This window comes from Phacochoerus africanus, chromosome 11, assembly GCF_016906955.1.
Source record: "Phacochoerus africanus isolate WHEZ1 chromosome 11, ROS_Pafr_v1, whole genome shotgun sequence".
Classification (NCBI taxonomy): domain Eukaryota; kingdom Metazoa; phylum Chordata; class Mammalia; order Artiodactyla; family Suidae; genus Phacochoerus; species Phacochoerus africanus.
This window is the reverse complement of record NC_062554.1, coordinates 91,649,198-91,672,336: the sequence shown is the minus strand read 5'-3', so window position 1 is coordinate 91,672,336 and position 23,139 is coordinate 91,649,198. Positions and strand designations below refer to the sequence as shown.

Below are 23,139 nucleotides of genomic sequence, written 5' to 3'. Positions count from 1 at the left end.
CCAGAGCCACAGCAACGCAGGATCCGAGCCGTGTCTGCGACCTACACCACAGCTCACGGCAACGCCGGATCGTTAACCCACTGAGAAAGGGCAGGGACCAAACCCGCAACCTCATGGTTCCTAGTCGGATTCGTTAACCACTGCGCCACGACGGGAACTCCCAAAGTTTCTTTTGACAATTTCGATGTCTTGTGGCTGGAAGCTTGTGCTGGCTCATTCTGTTTTAGGGATGACCAGTAAAGAGTCCTACCTCTGACCCTAAGTTAGTTAAATGTAGAAAATAACTACTTTTGTTCCTATCACAGGAGAAGGAGTAGTTTTTTTACTTTTGGCAATGATTTAATTCTCGAGGGGGGTGGGAATACAATAATGACCTTTCAAGGTATTTCACAAATCTCTTTTTTTTTTTGGTCTTTTTGCTATTTCTTTGGGCCGCTCCCGCGGCATATGGAGGTTCCCAGGCTAGGGGTCGAATCGGAGCTGTAGCCACCAGCCTACGCCAGAGCCACAGCAACGCGGGATCCTAGCCGCGTCTGCAACCTACACCACAGCTCACGGCAACGCCGGATCGTCAACCCACTGAGCAGGGGCAGGGACCGAACCCGCAACCTCATGGTTCCTAGTCGTATTCGTTAACCACTGCGCCACGACGGGAACTCCGGATCTTAAAAGTTTTTAAATGATTCACTCAACACATTTTTGACTTTTTTTTTTCCTTCTCTTTAGGGCCACACCCGCTGCATATGGAGGTTCCCAGGCTAGGGGTCGAGTTGGAAATAGAGCTGCCGGCCTACACCACAGCCACAGCAACACCAGATATGAGCGCGTCTGTGACGTGCACCACAGCTCATGGCAGTGGCGCATCCTTATCCCACTGAGCGAGGCCAGGGATGGAACCCTAAGCCTCATGGCTACTAGTTAGATTTGTTTCTGCTTTGCCACAACTGGGTACTCCCATTTTTGAGTGTTTATTATATGCCAGGTTCTGCTTTAGTTTCTTGGGAGACAGAAGAGAACAGAAGACAAGAACTCACTCTTAAGCTTAGGATCTAGGACTACACTCTCATTAGGGCAGCCACTGGCCACATGTGCCTATCAAGCAGTCAAAAAATGGCTAGTCCAAATTGAGATGTGGTGTATGTATTTTTAAGATTTGGTTCAAAAAGAGAATATAAAATATCTCATGAGTAAGTTTTACATTAATTTCACCTGTTTTTACTTGCATATGGTTACTGGAGGATTTATGTGGCTTGCATTTATCCTTGTTTTGTATTTCTGTTGGCAGTACTGGTTTAGGGGAGATGGACAAGTAAGTACATAATGTGAGGCATATTCAAGGCTACAGCAGCAGAAGAAAGGCAGAGTGAGGAGTAATTGGGATAACTGTCAAGAGTTTGGGTTAGTTTTTTTCATGCTGGATGATCAGGGAAAGCCTCATTAATAAGGTGCTACATGAGCAAAGGCTTATAGAAGATGAGAGAGTCAGCAGGTAGGTGCCTATGGGAAGAGTGATGCAAGCAGAGGGGATGGAAGCCCTGGAGTGACAAGACCTAGGAGCCCTTGGTGGATCACAGTAGGAAGAGGAGAGTTGTAGGAGACAGGTGTGCATGCTGGTGGGGAAGGATGGAATGGTAGGAACCCAGGGTGGGGGTGTTAATAGAAGGGACAATTCTGAGGAGATTTATCTTTAAAGGGAACTCTGCTAAGGATAGACTGTGGCTAGTGGAGTGAGATCAGGTAGACCGATTAGGAGAAAAGTACAGTCGTAAAGGTCAGAGACTGGTGGTGGGACCAGCGCTCTTGAAGTGGTGGTGATGATGCATGGTTAGAAAATTATCTTTTGAAGGTAGAAGGACTGGGTGCAGGAAGTGAGGGAGCAACCAAGGACACCTTGACAGTTTATGACTCAAGCAAATGACGTTGGATGACGTTGCCACAAATGGTGACAATAAAGACGTGGGAGCAGCGGGATAAGGGGAGGGAGGGATGAGTTCAGTTTGGCCAGGTTGAGTTTGAGATGTCTGTTAGACATGTGGAGATGGGACAGTGAATAGATAGTGGAGGAGGAGTCTTCTGGAGTAGGGGGTCTGAGAGGGTGGTGAGGAGGTGAAGGGGAACCAGCGATGGAGCTCAGGAAATGGCCTGTGAGGTGGGAGGAGAATTTTGAAATAAGCACCTGGTTATGAAAGTGTCTAGAAGAGCTAGCAGGTACAACAAATGGTGTAGAATAGGGTGAGGATGGTGCTGACAACATGGTCATCATTGGTATCCTGACAGGTGTGGTTGTGATGGAGCAATAGGGCTTGAAACCCTGAATGCTGTGGATTTATGAAAGAATGGATAGATGGAGAGGAGGCAGAAACAGCATGGATAAGCTTTCAAGGAATTGGCTGTAAAGACCCCAGAGAAATAGAGTAGTAGTTGGAGGGGTTGTAGTTTAAAGAGAGGGCTTTAAAATTTTTTTATTTTGGTAGACAGGCAGTGGCAAAAACAGTACCCATTATCCACATACCTTTCATTCAGTTTTCCCAAATGTTAGTTTCAACTTCTCTGATATTTTTGGAACACTTGAGAGTAAGTTGCAGAACTACTACCTTCTGCCTCTAAATACCTATATGTGTTTGCTAAAAACAAGGACAATTAAATGACTATAGAAAAATGATCAAAAGAAAAAATGACGTTGATACAATGGTATTTAATCTACAGATGTTACATTTTGCCTCTTTTCCCACTAATGTCCTTTTCCTGATCCTGGATCCAATTCAAGATCACATACTGCATTTAGATAGGATGTTTTTTTCATTTCTTTTAAAATGTAACAATTCCTTGGTCTTTGGTTTGTCTTTAATGGCCTTCATACTTTTGAGGAGTATAAGCTGGTTATTTTGTAGAATGTCTCTCAATATGGGTTGGACTGAAGTTTCTCTGTGGTTCGAATCAGGTTACGTGTTTTTGGTGTGAAGTACTGCTGAAGTTCTCAGTCCACCACCACATCAGGAAGCTTGAGATGTTGTTTTTGTTCCAGGGCTCCTCAAGGTGTTAACTTTGATCAGTTGGTTAAAGTGTGACAGTCAGGCTTCTCCAGTGTAAAAGTTACTGTTTTCTCCTTTGAATTAAGAATCTTGGGAGTTTCCCTCGTGGTTCAGTGGTTAATGAATCCGATTAGGAACCATGAGGTTGCGGGTTTGATCCCTCGCCTCGATCAGGGGGTTAAGGATCTGGCGTTGCCGTTAGCTGTGGTGTAGGTCACAGATACAGCTCAGATCCCACATTGCTGTGGCTGTGGTGTAGGCTGGCGGCTACAGCTTCGATTAGACCCCCAGCCTGGGAACCTCCATATGCCACAGGAGCCGCCCTAGAAAAGGCAAAAAGACGAATCTTATGAGGGAGTATTTTGAGACAGTCCTCTCTCTCATCATACTTTCACTGACTTTAGCATTCATTGATGATTTTTACCTGAAACCATTATTAACTGTAGTGGTTGCCAAATGGTGACTTTCTAATTCTATTATTTCTTACATTTATGAGTTAGAATTGAGTTACTCTAAGGAAGAGCTTTCCCTTTTCCATTTATTTTCTTTGTTTATAATAATATGGATTTATTGATTCTTATTTTCCAGCATATAACATGTTACTATTTTGTTGGACTGTCAAAATGAAGGTTTTTAAGCCAAGAGGTAGTTTAGCATGGTGGTGGTGTGCTGAAGGCGTGATTCAGCACAGATGGAAAAATGATTATGATACACTAATTTCCACAGTGCTAGATAAATCTTTACATGCTTGTTCTTCATTTTAGATGAGCAGCTTTGTACTTAACTCAGAAACAGACTTTAGCTGCTCAAATGCAAATCAATCTAATAAATATATTTGTACCTCTTCTAGGGCTGTCTTAAAGTTAGTGAAGGTCATTTTTCATGTATATGACATATTAAGTCGAAATTTCAGGTACTGTACTCTGCACCAGAAAATGTAATAACTACTGTCTAGTATGTGCATCATTTAAATAATTGTTTATCGTATGTGGGTTATGACCATTTTAACTCATGATGATGTGTTTTCCCCAGATGATTGCATTTTGGTGTACTAGCTCTGTCGTAAGTGTGAAATTGGCAGAGCCAGTTTCTTAACTGTTTCTGTTTAATCATACATCTCTTGGTCAGTGGTGTGCACACTGAAACCAATCAAATGGCATCTTAAAATTTTTTTGAGATAATATACTATATATAGAACACTTGTGGGAATCAAGCAGAACTAGTTTTTTTCCATAATAATTTAAAAAGTTGGAAGATTTGGAGTTCCTCTTGTGGCACAGGGTGTTGAGTAACCTTGTCACTGCTCTGGTATGAGTTTGATCCCTGGCCTGGGAACTTCTACATGCTGTGAGTGTGGGCAAAAAAATTACAGTTGGAAAATTAAAAAAAAAACCCCACAAAACATAGTATAGATGGCAAAATTTAAACCATAAAAATGATAGAAGTGATCTTTTTTTTTTCCTTCTTCTAATATATTTTCTGTGGCTTTGTTATTATCCTTGTTGGGGATATTTATTTACATGTACAAACATCTATGAGTCTGTACCTTTTAGAAAATTACACTTTCTGCTCCTTACAGTTTTGAACTTTTAAAGAGCTTTGAAGGTACTTTGGAAGCTGGGAGAGGATAAAATTGTGCTAACATAGTAGGTTCAATTCTAATAAAATACGAAGTCTTAATTTAGGAGTAAAGTATGTTTATCTCTGAGGTGATAAAACATTAAAGTTTGTTTAAATGTGTTTGTTATTAATAGGATACTAACAGTATGTTAGGTTTCATTATTAGTGGTTGTTACAGATTATTCTCATTTTCTGCAAACTCCAGCATGTGATTTACCCCAATCATTAGTTACAGATAAAAGAAATGTGCAATGTTTAACCAAAAACTTTAAAAAGAATAACAACAAAAAAATACTCCCAAAAAACAACTGGTATCCATCAGGACATGAGTTCGATGCCTGGCCTTAAGGATCTGGTGTTGCCGTGAACTGTGGTGTAGGTCACAGACGCAGCTGGGATCCCACATTGCTGTGGCTCTGGCATAGGCTGGCGACTACAGCTCTGATTGGACCCCTAGCCTGAGAACCTCCATATGCGCAAGTAGAGCCCTAAAAAGACAAAAAGACCCCCCCAAAAAAGAAATTAAAAAAAATAGTAAAAAGCATGTACATAGTGAGTTATATTAGCTGGAACTAGTTCAATGCTCTGAATTCTGATAATTTTTTCCCCCAACTTTTTTGTGCTTTAAAAAATTTCTTTAAGATATGTCACTTTTCATATTCTAATTTTTTATTTTATTATTCTTTTTAAAAATGGTGCTCTTAAACTGTTTTTTTGGGTTTCCAAACTGCTTTTTTTCAAATTCAATTCTATTTTTTTAAATTTAAAAAAATTTTACTATGGTTGATTTACAATGCTCTGTCGATTTCTGCTGTACAGCATAGTGACCCAGTTATACGTATATACATCCTTTTTCTCATACATTTTTATCTTCTGTCATGTTCCATCACAAATGATTGGATATGGTTCCCTGTGCAGGACTTCATTGCTTATCCACTCCAAAGGCAATAGTTTTTGTCTACTAACTCCCTCCCCTTCGACAACCACAAGTCAGTTCTCCATGTCTGTGAGTCTGTTTCTGTTGTGTTATGTAGGTTCACTTGTGCCATATTTTAGATTCCATATATAAGTGGTATCATATGGTATATGTTGTCTTCTTTTTTTTTTTCTTTTTTTGACTTTTTGCCTTTTCTAGGGCTGCTTCTGTGGCATATTGAGGTTCCCAGGCCAGGGGTCAAATTGGAGCTGTAGCCGCTGGCCTACACCACAGCAATGCGGGATCCGAGTGTGGGATCCGAGCCACTTCCGCGACCTACACCACAGCTCATGGCAACGCCTGATCCTTGACCCACTAAGCAAGGCCAGGGATCGAACCCGAAACTTCATGGTTCCTAGCTGGATTCGTTAACCACTGAACCACGATGGGAACTCCCTAATTGTCTTTTTTTTTTTTTTTGTCTTTTTGCTATTTCTTTGGGCCGCTCCCGCGGCATATGGAGGTTCCCAGGCTAGGGGTCGAATCGGAACTGTAGCCACCGGCCTATGCCAGAGCCACAGCAACACGGGATCCGAGCCGCGTCTGCAACCTACACCACAGCTCACGGCAACGCCGGATCGTTAACCCACTGAGCAGGGGCAGGGACCGAACCTGCAACCTCATGGTTCCTAGTCGGATTCGTTAACCACTGCGCCACGACGGGAACTCCGTCTTTTTCTTTATGACTTATTTCCCTTGGTGTGAGAATCTCTAGTTCCATCCATGTTGCTGCAAATGGCATTATTTTGTCCTTTCTTAGAGCCAAGTAGTATTCCACTGTATATATGTACCACATCTTGTTAATCCATTCATCTATTGATGAACGTTTAGGTTAACAAAGTGCTCTTTTTAAAATTGAGTTTTGGAGTTCCCGTCATGGCTCAGCAGTTAACGAATTTGACTAGGAACCATGAGGTTGCAGGTTCAATCCCTGGCCTTGCTTAGTGGGTTGAGGATCTGGTGTTGCCGTGAGCTGTGGTGTAGGTCGCAGACGTGGCTCGGATCCCACACTTGGATCCCATGTTGCTGTGGCGTAGGCCAGCAGCTACAGCTCCGATTAGACCCCCAGCCTCGGAACCTCCATATGCCGAGGGTGCAGCCCTAGAAAAGACAAAAAAAAAAAAATTGAGTTTTAACAGGAGTTTCTGTTGTGGCTCTTTGGAAACGCATCTGACTGACATCCGTGAGCACGCAGGTTTGATCCCTGGCCTTGCTCAGTGGATTAAGGATCTGGCATTGCTGTGGCTGTGGTGTAGGCCTGTGGCTGCAGCTCTGATTTGACCCCTAGCCTGGGAACCGCCCTAAAAGACAAAGAAACCCAAAAAACTATTGCCTTAAATCTCCAAATGGATATTTAAAAAACATCAAAACCCCTAGAACAGATATTCAATTTTTTGATTGAATTTGAAATAACAAACTCTTTAAGAATCTGGAATTAGCTTCAGCCGATTCTGAGTGTGTATATTTTGTGTTATTCTAATGAAGAAAATACAAAATGCTAAGAATTGAGATTTTTGAAAATATGATAATACTGACTTTGAATAGAACTTAAAATTTTCTAAGATGCCATTAATCCACAACCTGTTGATGATAAATCTGCTTCAAGAGATAGCATTTTAAAGCTAGTGGTACTTTCAGTTTGACGTCTGTGGCTTATTCACAGTTTTTTTTTTCCAGCTTCAGTATTGAATTACGCCCGTGACTAGTATGCCCAGGTGCCAAAGAGAAAAGCATTAACTTAAAATTTTGAAAGAAGAAGAGTAATACTTTACTGTTAACTTACTCGGTTAAAAAAGTAATTGTTTTGGAGTTCCCGTCATAGCGCAGTGGTTAACGAATCCGACTAGGAACCATGAGGTTGCGGGTTCGATCCCTGCCCTTGCTCAGGGGATTAAGGATCCGTTGCTGCCATGAGCAGTGGTGTAGGTTGCAGACTCGGCTTGGATCCCGAGTTGCTGTGGCTCTGGCGTAGGCTGGTGGCTATGGCTCCGATTGGACCCCTAGCCTGGGAATCTCCATATGCTGCGGGAGCGGCCCTCTAGAAAAGGCAAAAAGACAAAAAAAAGCAATTATTTTGGAGTTCCCATTGTGGTGCGGTGGAAATGAATCTGACTAGTATCCATGAGGTTGTGGGTTCGATTCTTGGCCCTGCTCATTGGATTAAGGATCTGGCATTGCCATGAGCTGTGGTGTAGGTTGCAGATGTGGCTCAGATCTTGAGTTGGTGTTGCTTTGCTGTAGGTTGGCAACTGTAGCTCCGGTTTGACTCCTAGCCTGGGATCTCTTATATGCCACAGGTGTGGCCCTAAAAAGCAAAAAAAAAAAAAAAAGTAATTATAAGAATGTACATTTTTAGTTATTGTAATTTGCAGTAACTTAAAATGCATAGCTGGACTGAGTTTTTCAGATGGTCTTCTTAGCTAATTTGGAATTTCTGGAAGAGATGAGAGAGCTAGCTAGTAGGATTCAGAAAGGAGTTCCCCGTTGTGGCTCAGTGGTTAACAAATCTGACTAGCAATCATGAAGGACTCATGTTCGATTCCTGGCCTCACTCAGCGGGTTTAGGATCTGGCATTGGCTGTGAGGTGTGGTGTAGGTAGCAGATTCGGCTTGGATCCTGTGTTGCTGTGGCTGTAGTGTAGGCCAGCAGCTGTAGCTCTGATTTGACCCCCTAGCCTGGGAACCTCCATATTCTGTGGGTATGGCCCTAAAAAGCAAAAAAAAAAAAATCTGTGAACTTAAAAAATACTCAGAAAAAAAGGTTTTTGTTAACCTATAAAATTTTAAGATGGGTATGTTGTTGCAAGTAAATGAGGTCTGGTTCTGATTGTTTAGATGCTATTTGTTTTATCTCATGACTGTTAAGACTCTGAATTTACAGACTCTTAGAAAAATAGACCAAGCTGCATATATAATATTTTTCCTGTTGCGTTTTCTGCTTGTATGAGAATGAAAATAGACTTCTGTAGCTATTTAGTTACCCATTTTATATTCTTAAAGCCTTCCCAAGTCTCCAGATATCTAAAATTCCTTTTTTTTTTTTTTTTTTTTAATCTTTTGTCTTTTTAGGGCCACACCAGAGGCACATGGAAGTTCCCAGGCTAGGGGTTGAATTGGAGCTACAGCTGCCGGACTACACCGAAGCCACAGAAACGTTGCTTCTGGGACCTAGACTACAGCTCAGGGCAACCTGGGATCCTTAACCCCCTGAGTGAGGCCAGGGATCTAACCCGAAACCTCATGGTTACTACTCAGGTTCATTAACAACGGAGCCAGGACAGCAACTCCTCCAGATACCTAAAGTTCTAAACATAGGAGTGAATAACTAGTGAGTTCCCATTGTGGCGCAGCAGAAACAAATCTGACTAGTATTCTTGAGGATGCAGGTTCAATCCCTGGCCTCGCTCAGTGGGTGGGGATCTGGCATTACTGTGAGCTGTGGTGTAGGTCGCAGACGTTGAATCTGGCTTTGCTGTGGTGTAGGCTGGCAGCTTCAACTCTGATTTGACCCCTAGCCTAGAAACTTCCATATGCTGTAGAAGAAAGAAAAAGAGAAAAAAAGAGTGAATAACTGTTTTAATGATGTCCAACAGATAAATCTATAGGGAAGGGATTTAGATTCTCCAATATTTTTAACTGATAAAATATTCTTATATTGAAGACATGTTCTGGTTTTCATCAGCAGTGGAACATGGTAAATGTAAGTGTACGTTCATAATGTAGAACTTACTAGAAAAAAAGTTAAAACTTTGACCTAGATCTTTATTAGCCCTTCTGAAGCCTTTAAAAAAAAAAAAACAAAAAAAAAACCAAAAAACACCGCAAAAACCAAAAACGTGATATGTGAACAGAGGGTGGGGAGAGGTGTGTCAGGATCCTGGTTTGCTGCCCCCTGGTGGACGGTCTATCCTGATTGCTTTGGTTTTGCACTGGTTTCTGCAAGCCTGTCTTTAGACAATTAAAATGCTTGACTGTTGAGCATGTTCTTAATTGTTTTGAAAATGCATAAGCTTTTATTTCAACATTTTAATAAGGTGTTAAAGTCTTAAGTCCAGCCCACTAAAATTTAATGTCCTATACAGATTGTTAGTGACAGATTTTGTTTGTGGTGACTTTTCTATTTTTTTAATTAAAAAAAGTTTTAAAATTACTTAATGAATTTTATTACATTTATTGATGGTTTTGCTAATAGTAAAGGTATCAAAAGGGTTAGAACAATTTGAGAGTGGGGGAAGGAAGGGCCATTTTAAATTGTGTCTGCGGGAGTTCCCGTTGTGGCTCAGTGGTTAATGAATCTGACTAGGAACCATGAGGTTGTGGTTCGATCCCTGGCCTTGCTCAGTGGGTTAAGGATCCCACGTTGCCGTGAGCTGTGGTGTAGGTTGCAGACTCGGCTTGGATCCCGCATTGCTGTGGCTCTGGTGTAGGCTGGCTGCTACAGTTCTGATTGGACCCCTAGTCTGGGAACCTCCATATGCCGCAGGAGTGACCCAAGAAATGGCAAAAAGACCAAAAAAAAAAAAAAAGTATAAACTTGTGTCTGTGTTACAGACAAAGCCTAAAGGCAAGTGGATGGTGCTTTAGGTACACTGAAGGTGTGTACTCTGCAAAGTTTAGAGCCTTTTATCCTTTTGGTATTCAGTGTCCCCTCTCCTTTTGGCTATGTTAAATTTTTTGGCCAATCATATCTATATAGGAAAGATGACTGGTAGTTTCTGCCTTTGAGAGACTTTTGTCCTACATAGGCTTGGAGATATTAGTCATAGATAGTGTGTTTTTTGTATGATCACAGTCAAAGTTTATCTGCAAAGTCTGGTATGGTTTTATCTTAGAAGAAGAGAGTTGAGTTACCTTGGATGAGAAATGTAAGAGTTGTTTGGGTTAAACTTGTATACATTCTTTGTTTTCTTGCTACATGACAAACTATTATATATAAAAAAACCAGCAAAATCCTACTGTGTGGCACAGGGAACTATATCCAATATCTTGTAATAACCTATAGTGAAAAGGAATATGAAAAATAAATGTATAACTGAATCACTTTGCTGTATACTAAAAACTGACACGAAACTTTTAATCACCTCTGCTTTAGTTAATTCATTCATTAATTTTTTTTTTTTTTGTCTTTTTAGGGCTGAACCCACAGCATGTGGAGGTTCCCAGGGTGGGGTCGAATTCGAGCTATGGTTGTTGCCTGCCTACATTGCAGCTCACGGCAACTTGGGATCCTTAGCCCACTGAGCGAGGCCAGGGATCAAACCTGCATCCTCGTGGATACTAGTTGGGTTTGTTAACCACTGAGCCATGATGGGAACTCCTATTCTGCTTTAATTGAAAAAAAAAAAAAAAACTAATAAGAAAAAAGAAGTCTTCAATTGCATAAAACTAAGGATTTTCACACTGATAGCAATGGGTAGTTTGCTTATTTTATTTGCTCGGTTATACAAAATATATTAAAAATAGAAATGAAAACCATGTGAATCATATAATTTCTTGGAAATAAGGCATCTAAACTTTATTCTTCAGACTCTCAGGATTATCATACTTAATAAAGTTGATGAGACTGTGAAAGAACTTGATAATGACCAACTGCAATTTTCCCACTTAAAAAAAGTCCAAGGATTTGACTTGAGTAAGGGCCACATTTAGTTAGCAGTAGTATGAAATAAAAGTGTTAATGTGCAGATAACCCTATTTTCAAAGTTCACGAGTTCCCTGGTGGCTTCGCAGTCAAAAGATTGAATGGTGTCACTGCTGTGGCTTCGGTTTGGTCTCTGGCCCGGGAAACTTTTGCATGCAAAGGTTGCAGCCAAAACCAAAACAAAAGCACAAAAATTCAGTACTTTTATTTTTTGTCTTTTTAGGGCTGTACCCGAGGTATGTGGAGGTTCCCAGGTTGGGGGTCCGATTGGAGCTATAGCTGCCTGCCTACACCACAGCCGTAGCAATGCCAGATCTGAGATTCAACTGCAACCTACACCACAGCTCATAGCAACTCCAGATCCTTAACCCACTGAGCGAGGCCAGGGATCGAACCCACAACCTCTTGGATTCTAGTCGGGTTTGTTTCCGCTGTGCCACGACGGGAACTCCAAAATTTGGCACCTTTAAAAGTTTAGTCCTTTTAAAATGGCTCTTCTTGCAGGTATTGTTTACTCAGTGATGGTGACTTTTATGTGGAAAATAAGTAGTCCATATACAGTGTTCTTTGATCCTGAAATTGCCTCAATCACTAGAAATAAAATTCAATCAGTTTTGCCTTTGAGTATCAAGTACACTGATTAGGTCAGTTCTGTCCAACTGGAAGATGTTAACTATGTATATGTAATTAAAATTTTTGTAGTAGCCACAGTAAGAAGTAAAAGTAACAGGTGAAATTAATATTTTATACAACCTAATCTAAAATAAAAAAATTTTAATCTATGGTCAGTATTAAAATTGTTGAGAAATCTTAGACTTTTATTTTTGTACTGGCTGTAAAATCTGTTACATGTATTACACTTATAGAACAATTCAATTCAGACTAGGCTAACCACATTTCAAGGGCACTGTAGCCCCATGTAGCCAGTGACCATTCCTTTGGACAGAGTAGTTTTAAGATACACAGCTTGTAAAATCACTTATGAAAAAATACTATAGGGAGTTCCTGTCGGGACTCAGTGATTAACGAACCTGACTAGTATCCATGAGGACGTGAACTCGATCCCTGGTCTTTGGATTAAGGATTCGGTGTTGCCGTGAGCTGTGGTGTAGGTTGAAGACAAGGATTGGATCTGGGGTTACTGTGGCTGTGGTGTAGGCTGGTGGCTGTAGCTCCAACTCGAACCCTTAGTCTGGGAACTTCCATATGCTGTGGGTACGGACCTAAAAAGACAAAAAGGCAAAATAAAAAAAAATAGGATGGGAGTTCCCATTGTGGCTCAGTGGAAACCAATCTGACAAGTATCCATGAGGAGGCAGAAAGTTTGATCCCTGGCCTCGCTCAGTGGGTTATGGATCTGGCGTTGCTATGAGCTGTGGTGTAGGTCGCAGATGTGGCTCAGATCCTGAGTAGGCCAGCGGTTACAGCTCTGATTTTGACCCTTAGACTGGGAACTTCCATATGCTGCAGGTCCCCCCCCCCACCCCCGCCAAAGAAAAGCATCTTGCTGGGGAAAAAAAAAAATGTAATGGTATTTATAAAATGAGTTTAAATCTGGAAAAATAGGGGATGATTAATTTTCAGTGTGACTCAAACATATTATAAGGTTTTGTGTCTGAGTACTTCATTCCCTTGTGACCACCCTAATTTTTTTTTTTTCTGTCTTTTTAGGACCATACCTGCAGCGTATGGAAGTTCCCAGCCTAGGGGTAGAATCTGAGTTGTACCTGCTGGCTTTGACCACTGCCACAGCAACGCCAGCTCTGAGCCACATCTGGGACCTATGCCACAGCTCTCGGCAACGATGGATCCTTCACCCACTGAGCAAGACCTGGGGTTGAACCTGCATCCTTATGGACTCTAGTTGGGTTCTTAACCCACTGAGCCACAGGGAGGACTCCTGACCACCCTAATTTTGAAGGAATATATTTATAATTTGCTATATTGTGTTAATGTTGACTTTTGAAAGAGTAACACTTATCAGTCACACAGGCAGTGGATCTTTTATTGAAATAGCTCTCCCTGTTGTTTTCCTGCATGTGTGTGTCTATGATTAGTTGAAATACTTGTAGTGACTTTTGATTAAAGGCTCATTTTCAGATTCTCAGCATGAAGAGTAGAGAAATCTTTGGTTATTCAGGAGGCAAGGATCAGTTCGTGCCCTGTTAATTCACTTGCTATTTTTCAAAGTATTGTCATTTTGCCTTGCACATATCCTAAGGAAGCTGAAGAACTTTTAACTATATTCCTTCCTGAAAGGACATTTAATCTTCTACGAGAGAGAGATGGCAGTGCATATTTGCAAGTATCAGTAGTAAGAGCAACACATAGATGAACATTCAGTCTTTCTTGGCCTCTGCAAGTCCAGTACATTTGAATTCAGTCAAATTTCCATCCACACACTTACGGTTATCAAGGGTATACCTTTGAAAGATATCTTTATTTTAGTTAAGGGGACAGGGATGTTATTCCCATGGGGAGCTAGGGGATGACAGAAAAATCACTTGAGATTCTCATTTAGAATTGTAATGTTAAAACAGACTTGGGTTCTTCATTCTTCGTTTAAGTATTATTCAGTAATTGCCTGTTATGACTCAGGCAGTTTGCTAGGCACTGGAGTATGCAGTGATGAATAAGATAGAAATGATTTGACCTTCATGGAACTAGCCCTGTTAAATTGACCTCAGTGGCCACCAAACTTATGTGTGTGTGTAACCACATTTCCCCGCCTCATCCCCAGAGATTCTGGTGTAGGAGATCTGTTGGAGGCCCATTTTAAGTTGGCCCTCCTGGTGATTCTAATGTAGATGCTCCCTGGACCACACTTGGAATGATATTCTTTACCTGTACAGTTGTGGGAACAGTATACCTTTCTTCTTTTCCTTTCTTCCATCCACTATTGAATTCACTAGGATCTGTCATTCAGTTTAATGTTGCAGCAAATATCTTCCCTCACATCAACGGACAGATCATCTACACAGAAAATCAGCAAAGCAACAGAGATGCTAAAGGACACAATAGAAAAGTTAGACTTATGTGACATTTTCAGGACATTACATCCAAAAAAACCAGAATATACTTCTTTTCAAGTGCATGTGGAACAATATCAAGGATTGACCACATACTGGGGCACAAAACTAACCTCAGCAAACTTAAGAGTATAGAAATTACTTCAAGCATCTTCTCTGACTACAATGGCATGAAACTAGAAATCAACCATAGGAGAAGAAATAAGAAAAAACTGACTACATGGAGACTAAACAACATGCTACTAAAAAGCCAGTGGGTCAATGAGGAAATCAAAAGGGAAATTAAAAAATGCCTCAAGGAGTTCCCGTCGTGGTGCAGTGGAAACAAATCTGACTAGGAACCATGAGGTTTCAGGTTCGATCCCTGTCCTCACACAGTGGGTTAAGGATCCATTGTTGCTGCAAGCTGCAGTGTAGGTCACAGATGCAGCTCAGATCCCACGTTGCTGTGGCTGCGGTGTAGGCCGGCATCTACAGCTCTGATTAGACCCTTAGACCCCTAGCCGTATGCTGCAGGTGTGGCCCTAAAAAAGACAGAAAAGACCAAAAAAAAAAAAAAAAAGCCTCAAGACAAATTTTAGTGAAAACGCAAGCATTCAAAATCTACGGGATGCCACAAAAGCAGTTCTTAGAGGGAAGTTCATAGCAATACAGGCCTTCCTCAAAAAAGAAGAAAAAAAAACTCAAATCAACAACTTAGCCTACTACCTAAAAGAATTAGCAAATACGCACCCCCCCCCACCCCCCGCCCCGCCGGTGCTGCACATGCAGCATGCAGTAGTTTCTGGGCCAGGGAATAGAACCTGTGCCATTCAATGACCTGAGCCACCAGCGAACTGCATATATGTTTTTCTTTACATGTGACCTCCTGACTGTCAATCCAGTAGATGGGATTCAGTCTTTCACAGAGATTCTTTTTTTTCTTATCACAGAGATTCTTTTTTTTTTTTTTTTGTCTTTTTGCTTTTTCTTGGGCCGCTCCCTCGGCACATGGAGGTTCCCAGGCTAGGGGTCTAATCGGAGCTGTAGCCACTGGCCTACACCAGAGCCACAGCAACGCGGGATCCGAGCCACATCTGCGACCTACACCACAGCTCACGACAACGCTGGATCGTTAACCCACTGAGCAAGGGCAGGGACCGAACCCGCAACCTCATGGTTCCTAGTCGGATTCGTTAACCACTGCGCCACGACAGGAACTCCTTATCACAGAGATTCTTAACCTGAGATCGACCTGATTTACTCAAATATCAATTGCTCCCTCCTTCCCAATTTTACTCACACTTCTTGGAAACTGTCCTAAAATGTCTAATTTCTTCTGCTAGATGGTGAAATTTTGGGGAAATAGAACTGAAGCCATAGAGCTTGCTAGAACTGTTGTATCTATAACTTTTTTCTTGATTAGTCTTATGCTGCAGATTGGAAAAAATGGCTTATTTTTCTCTTAAAAATTAGTAAAGTTTATTTTATAAAACTCAAAAGCAAAAAGAAATTGAAAACTGCCCATGATTCTACCAAACAGAGGTTACATTGTCAGTATTTTTGGTGCTATACCTCCATTTCTGTTTGTGTTCATGTGTGCACATTTTTTCTGCTTGGGGACATTTTTTTCATTTGTTGTGGTAAAATGTGTTTTATTATTTCATTTTATTATTTTATTTATTTTATTTTGCTTTTTATGGCTGTTCCTGTGGCATATGGAGGTTCCAGGCTAGAAGCAGAATTGGAGATACAGCTGCCAGCCTACACCACAGCTCATGGCAACACCGGATCCTTAACCCACTGAGCGAGATCAGGGATAGAACCCACATCCTCAAGGATACTAGTTGGATTCATTTCCACTGTGTCACAACGGGAACTCCAAAACTCATTTTAAATGAGATCATATTCCTTGTTCTATAATATGCTTTTTTTCAGTGAACAATGTTCTAAACATACATCCTAATTAAATATTACACATTTGTAGTGTCTCTGAGATTGGTTGTATATATTGTAATTTATTTAGATAATTGCTTTGTTTTTTAAACAGTTTTTAAAAATTTTTGAAGTTAAAAGTATTTTAGATCTTATTTATTGGCTGCACAATGCAGCAGCTTGATGTGTGGATCTCAGTTCTTAGATGAGGGATTGAACCTGGCCCACGGTGGTGAAAGCACTAGGTCCTAATCACTAGCCCACCAGGGAACTCCCTAAACGATTTTATTGAGGTATGTTTTATACATTCAAGTGCATATTTTAATTTTTTAATTTATTATTTATTTTATTTTATTTTTTTGTCTTTTTGTCTTTTCTAGGTCTGCACCTACATATGGAGGTTCCCAGGCTAGGGGTCTAATTGGAGCTGTAGCCACCAACCTACACCACAGCCACAGCAACGCCAGATCCTTAACCCACTGAGCAAGGCCAGGGGTCAAACCTGCATCTTCATAGATCCTAGTCAGGTTTTTTAACTGCTGAGCCATGAAGGGAACTTCTCAAGTGTATCTTTTTTTTTTGTCTTTTCAAGTGCATCTTTTTAAATTTACATTTTATTTTTTTTCTTTTTCTTTCTTTTTTTTGTGTGTGTGTGTGTCTTTTGTCTTTATAGGGCTGCATCTACGGCATATGGAGGTTCCCAGGCTAAGGGTTTAATCAGAGCTGCTGCTGGTGGCTTACACCAGAGCCACAGCAACGCCAGATCCAAGCCACGTCTGTGACCTAACTACATCACAGCTCATGGCAACGCCAGATCCTTAACCCACTCACTGAATGAGGCCAGGGACCAAACCCGCAACCTCGTGGTTCCTAGTCAGATTCGTTTCTGCTGCGCCACGACGGGAACTCCCTATTTTTTATTTTTTAGTGGACGTGATTTTTTAATTTAACTGTAGCTAATTTACAATGTGTTAGTTTCAAGTGTACAAAAAAATTATATATATATATGTGTATATATATATATATATATATACACACATATATATATATATCCCTTTTCAGGTACTTTTCCAGTATAGGCTCTTACAAGATACTCCCTGTGCTATATAGTAGGTCCTTGTTGTTTACCTATTGTATATATAGCAGTATGTATTTGTTAATCCTGAACTCTTAGCTCCCCCGCAGCCCAAGTTCATCATTTTAAACACTGCAGGGCAATGACTTTTGACAACTGTATATACACCTGTGAAAGCACAACCACAGTCAACACATGGAACACTTCTATCCCTGACATTCTGAGTCTGTTACAGTTTTATCTAGAGAGGTAATGTAAGGAAGAGAATGGTTGAGAGGTTGCGCTTCTAGTCAGAGGGTTTGATAAGAGACTGATGAGTCAATGATGAGGCAGGATTATGCAGGTAGACGCATATCACCAGCCATGTGAAATGCATCTTCCCCCTGGTTTTCACTTATGTGGTGTATTTTGCTTTTCAAAAATTTAGATTGGCCTTTTCAAAAAAGTTCCTGAAGTATAGTTGATGTACAGTGTACAGCACAGTGATTAAGTTATATATGTATTTTTTTCCTGTTCTTTTTCAGATTCTTTTCCCTTGTAGATTATTACAGCATATTGAGTGTAGTTCCCTGTGCTATACAGTAGGTTCTTGCTGAGGCTGACTTTTTAAAGAGCTCATTCTTAATTGTATAAAATGAGAAAGGATGGATATAATCACATACTTGAGTATCACAGTTAACACAAGTAATTTTTACTGAATTTGGCCAGGTTGTTGAACAAGTTCTCTTTTGGGCACAGCTGGAAGGAAAGAGTGCCCCCAAGTGGCAGGTTGAAGAGGTCACTCTCTACTGCTCTGAGTCCAGGCTTGGCTTTTTATTTGAAAATGACCACTCCACATATGGGCCATGTGAACTAGCTCTCTGTGTAAGAAAACAAGGCAAAGAAGAACATGTTACAAGTTAGACTTGGTTTTCTCTTCCTATTTGTCAGCTGGTGTTGGCTGTGTTAGATCATGATTCAAGCTTCAGCCTCTTTATCTGTGAAGTGGGAAAGTGGTGATTCTTTTGATTTCTATAAGTGATAGTAGGAAGAAAGAGACGAGCCTTTTGGGAGAAATAAGATAAAATGAACATTTAGGACGTAAAGTGGTTTGGATAGAAAGTTGAATTCTAATACACTTACGTGTCTTGTGTTAGGACTTGGTATGCAATGACCAGTTAAGTGCCTAGGTGCTGGTGTGGACTTGCCAGAATTGACCCACGTTCTTGGTGTTCATCTTTAACCTTGTCTGTTGAATGTCAGTATTGAGTCTTAGTATGTGAATTGATTGTGTGGTTTAAAGCTGTGGGGTAAAGTAAAAATTTTACTTAAGATTGGCATATCTTTGACCTTTTGGATTTAACATGCAACCTAAAATTTTTCTGACTTATTTTGGATAATGGTTATGTTATTTGCTGGATTGTAAGTGAACTTAGTTAGATGGAATACAGTGAGGAGGATAGACTCTAAATACCCATCGCTGGATTCTGACCCTGCCACTCATGAGCAGCATGTATTTAGACAAGGTATACTTAGGCTTTTGTCTCCAGATGATAAAATGCTGACAGTGAGGGTTATATGAGATAACAGATGCTGTCTTAGGCAGTGTGGGCTGCTGTAACAAAGTACTGTAGACTGGATGGCTTAATCAGTAGACATTTCTCTCCTCATTCTTCTTCTTCTTTTTTTTTTTTTGCTTTTTACGGCCGCACCTGCAGCATATGAAGGTTCCCAGGCTAGGGGTTCGATCGGAGCTACAGGTGCCGGTCTGTGCTACAGCAATGTAGGATCTGAGCCACGTCTGTGACCTACACCACAGCTCACGGCCACTCCAGATCCTTAACCCATTGAGCGAGGCCAGGGACGGAATCCGAAACCCCATGGTTACCAGTTGGATTCGTTTCCACTAAGCCACAACAGGAACTCCTCCTCTTATTTTTTATTGTGGTTAATTCACAGTGTTCTGTCACTTTCTGCTGTACAGCGAAGTGTCCCAGTCATACCTATATACACACACACATATATATACATTATTTTTCTTATAATATCCACTCTATACACACACACATATGCATTCTTTTTACTACATTATCCTCCTTCCATCACAGGTGATTGGATATAGTTTCCTGTGCTATACAACAGGATCTAATTGCTTATCCACTCCAGATACTATAGTTTGCATCTACTAACCCCAAACTCCTAGTCCATCCCACTCCCTCCTCTCTCTTGGCAACCACAAGTAGACCAACAGACATTGCTGACAGTTCTGGAGGCTAGGGAGTCCAAGATCAAGGTACAGGCAGATTCTTGGGGGTTCTTGGTGAGAGCCACCTTCCAGGCCTGTAGACAGAGGCCTTCTTGCTCTGGGCAAACATAACCTTTCCTAAGTGTACGCCAGTGAAGAGAGTCCTGCTCGCTCTCGTTAGAAAAACAGTAATCCCATCGGAGTTCCTGTTGTGGCTCAGTGGGTTAAGAACCTGACTAGTATCCATGAATATTTGGGTTCGATCCCTGGCCTCACTCAGTGGGTTAAGGATCCGGCGTCGCCGTCAGCTGTGGTGTAGGTCACAGACACTGTTCAGATCTGGTGTTGCTGTGGCTGTGGTGTAGTCCGGCAGCTGTAGCTCCAATTCAGCCCCTAGCCTGGGAACCTCCATATGCTGCGGGTGCGACCCTAAAAAGACAAAAATAAAAGAACAAAAAAACCCCACCACTGCAGCAAAAAAACAGTACTCCCATTATGGAGACTCCACCTCATGTTCTCACATAAGCCTGAATACTTCCCAAAGGCCCCATCTCCTAATACCACCACACTGGGGCTTAGGGCTGCAACATCCAATTTTGCGGGGGGTAGGGGTGGGGAATGACATAAACAGTCAGTCCATAGCAGATATAAAGCATTTTTGTGTTTATATTCTTATTTATATTCAGTGTCAAGCTTTAATGGGGAGAAAAAGATGCAAATATAAATGACTTCTGGCAAAAAGCTAGTAACCTAAAACTTAAATTGAAAATAACAGAGTTGGCCCTCTGTGTCTGTGGGTTCTGCATCCACAGATTCAACCAACTGCTGATGAAAAATGTTTGGGGGAGAAAATTCCAGAAAGTTCCAAATAGCAAAACTTGAATTCATCTTGTGCTGGCAACAGTTTACATCTCATTTACATTGTATTTACAGCTATTTACATAGCATTTACATTGTATTAATTATTTTAAGTAATCTGTTTTAAGTAATCCATGGATTTTGGTATCTGAAGGGATCCTGGAACCAAGCCCCTCTGAATGTGGAAGGATGACTGTAATCAGCATGATCAAATGGTTTATTTCTCTTTCAAATAAAATATGTATTGTCTAGTGTGGCCTAGAAGCAATGACCAGCTCAATAACAGTAAGCACACTAGTGACCAGATTATCTCTGGGCATTATTTCTGACTAAAAGGAACCAGTATTCCATGTAGATAAAACTGGTTGCAAATGGGGCAGAAAGTGTACAAGTTGAACTTGAACTTGTATTATCATAACAGAAAGCAAAAGAGATCTCCAAGATTGCTAGAGTCATTCGGAAGATAGAGGATCAATGTGGAGAGGCTTCCATTGACTAGCCAAAGATGGGGCAATGTGAGCAGCAAAAAGAAATTAATGGCATGAGTTGATACACACAAAATATCCACAAACCTGTAATGTTACTGACAAAAATGAACATTTGATCATCTTTGTGCAATGCCAGGGGACCAGTTCATCATTCTGAAAAGTTTGAAGTAATGATGTCTTGGAATTTCTTAAAGAAGAGGTTGAGGAGTTCCTGTCATGGCGCAATGGTTAACGAATCCGACTAGGAACCATGAGGTTGCGGGTTCGATCCCTGCCCTTGCTCAGTGGGTTAAGGATCTGGCATTGCCGGGAGCTGTGGTGTAGGTTGCAGACATGACTCGGATCCTGCACTGCTGTGGCTCTGGTGTAGGCCGGTGACTACAGCTCCGATTAGACCCCTAGCCTGGGAATCTCCATATGCTGCGGGAGCGGCCCTAGAAAAGACAAAAAAAAAAAAAAAAAAAGAGGTTGAGATGAAGATTTGCATGAAGCTGATTTATTTTGTTTTATTTTTTGGCTATGCCTGTGGTATGCAGAAGTTCTCGGGCCAGGGCTGAAACTTGCACTACAGCAGTAACTAGGGCCACAGCAGCCACAATCAGCAATTTTGGCAGCTGATTAGTTTTGGAGATGATTTCAAGAAGCAAGAGTGAGAGAATGGGGAGAGTGAAATGAGGGTTTAGGATAGGCCAATGAAGGGTACTTTACTGAGGTTGCCATAAGGAGACAGGATCTTAGAGAAATGCACAGAATGCCTTCCAAGTGGGAGACTGGGGCATTTATCTGCTGCTTCTCACATTCTTTTCTGTAAGTTGCAGATTGTCTTGAAAGATTCATCTCTTTGCTTCTGGGCTGTTCTTGAACTCTGCTGAGGCTTTGCAGAAAAACCTGAGGTGAGGAGTTCCTGTTGTGGCTCAGTGGTCTCTCTAAAGATTTGGGTTCAACCCCTGGCCCCGCCCAGTGATTTAAGGATCTGTTGTTGCCTCAGGCTATGGCATAGTTGCAGATGAGACTCAGATTTGATGTTGCTGTGGCTGTGGGGTAGGCTGGCAGCTGCAGCTCCAATTTGACCCCTGGCCTGGAAACTTCCAAATGCTGCAGATGCAGCCCTAAAAAGAAGAAGTAAGAAAAAACTGAGGTGAAACAGATTCCTGAGGTGTGTTCTTAGGATGGAAGGAGGTCCAACAACTTGAACATGCCTGAGACTGTCTTGCACAGCTGTGATGAACTCAAGAGGTGAGCAAGGGGATGTCATAAGGGGCACAAAAACATCTGATGCAGGAGGGAAAGAATCAAATTTTTATCCTGTCTTTACTGGCCTTACTGTTGTTCAGAGTTTCCAGATACTTGATAAAGGAAAATTATTCCTTTATGGAAGAACTCCAGATAAATAGAAAAATATGGAAGGCAGGATGGAATGAGAAAATCAGTTTTCCACCTGGAATAAAACAGTAGATTTAGGCAGTGATCATTAGTAACTGCAGTACCACAGGAAGACCACCTGTGATGAAGAGTTGATGTATCTTTTCACCAACATACAAAAGCTCCCTTGTGATAGATTCTCTCTAAACAGCAACAAAAGCAAATTGAATTTTCAGATCTAATCACCACTTTTATAGGAGTCAGAGTAATATATTAAACACCATTTTGGGAGTGTAATTGGCAAAATCTAGGAAGTGAAAATCTAGAGGTTTGACAGGTTTTTTTGTTTTGTTTTGTTTTGTTTTTGGTTTTTTTCTTTTTTAGGGCGGCACCTGTGGCATATGGAGGTTCCCAGGCTAGGTGTCCAATTGGAGCTGTAGCTGCCGGCTTATACCAGAGCCACAGCAATGTGGGATCCGAGTCTCGTCTGCAACCTACACCACAGCTCATGGCAACGCCGGATCCTTAGCCCACTGAGCAAGGGCAGGGATCAAACCCGCAACCTTCTGGTTCCTAGTCAGATTTGTTAACCACTGAGCCACAACGGGAACTCCAGGTTTTTTTTTTTTTTTTTAATTTTCCAAGTAAGTGACAAGGATAAAAAAGGAAATATGTTGCTTATGAGACTAGAGTTATACTGAACCAACTGCAGTGTATGGCTCCTTGTTGTTGTTGGCTGTGCCTGTGGCATGTGGAAGTTCCCAGGCCAGGGATTAAACCTGTGCCACAGCAGTGACCCAAGTTGCTGCAGTGACAGTATCAGATCCTTAACCTGATGCGTCCCAAGAGAACTCCTGTTGGGATCTTGATGTGAACAAATCAGCTGAAAAAGAGGGTTATTAGGCAACTCAAAATAGGGT

The 23,139-nt window shown here is 41.3% G+C and overlaps 1 protein-coding gene across 4 annotated transcripts in view; it reads left to right on the top strand.

The window, feature by feature from the left end:
* IGF2BP3 (insulin like growth factor 2 mRNA binding protein 3) overlaps positions 1 to 23,139 on the top strand; it is a 167,181-nt gene that overhangs the window by 20,471 nt on the left and 123,571 nt on the right. The window contains exon 1 of one of the 4 annotated variants that reach the window (XM_047752033.1): positions 21,905 to 22,093. The exons of the other annotated variants lie outside the window; for them this stretch is intronic. Coding sequence (XP_047607989.1) covers positions 22,053 to 22,093 — 41 coding nt within the window. The 5' untranslated portion in view covers positions 21,905 to 22,052. Of the gene's footprint in view, positions 1 to 21,904; positions 22,094 to 23,139 lie in introns of those variants that run through there. 4 annotated transcript variants of the gene reach the window in all.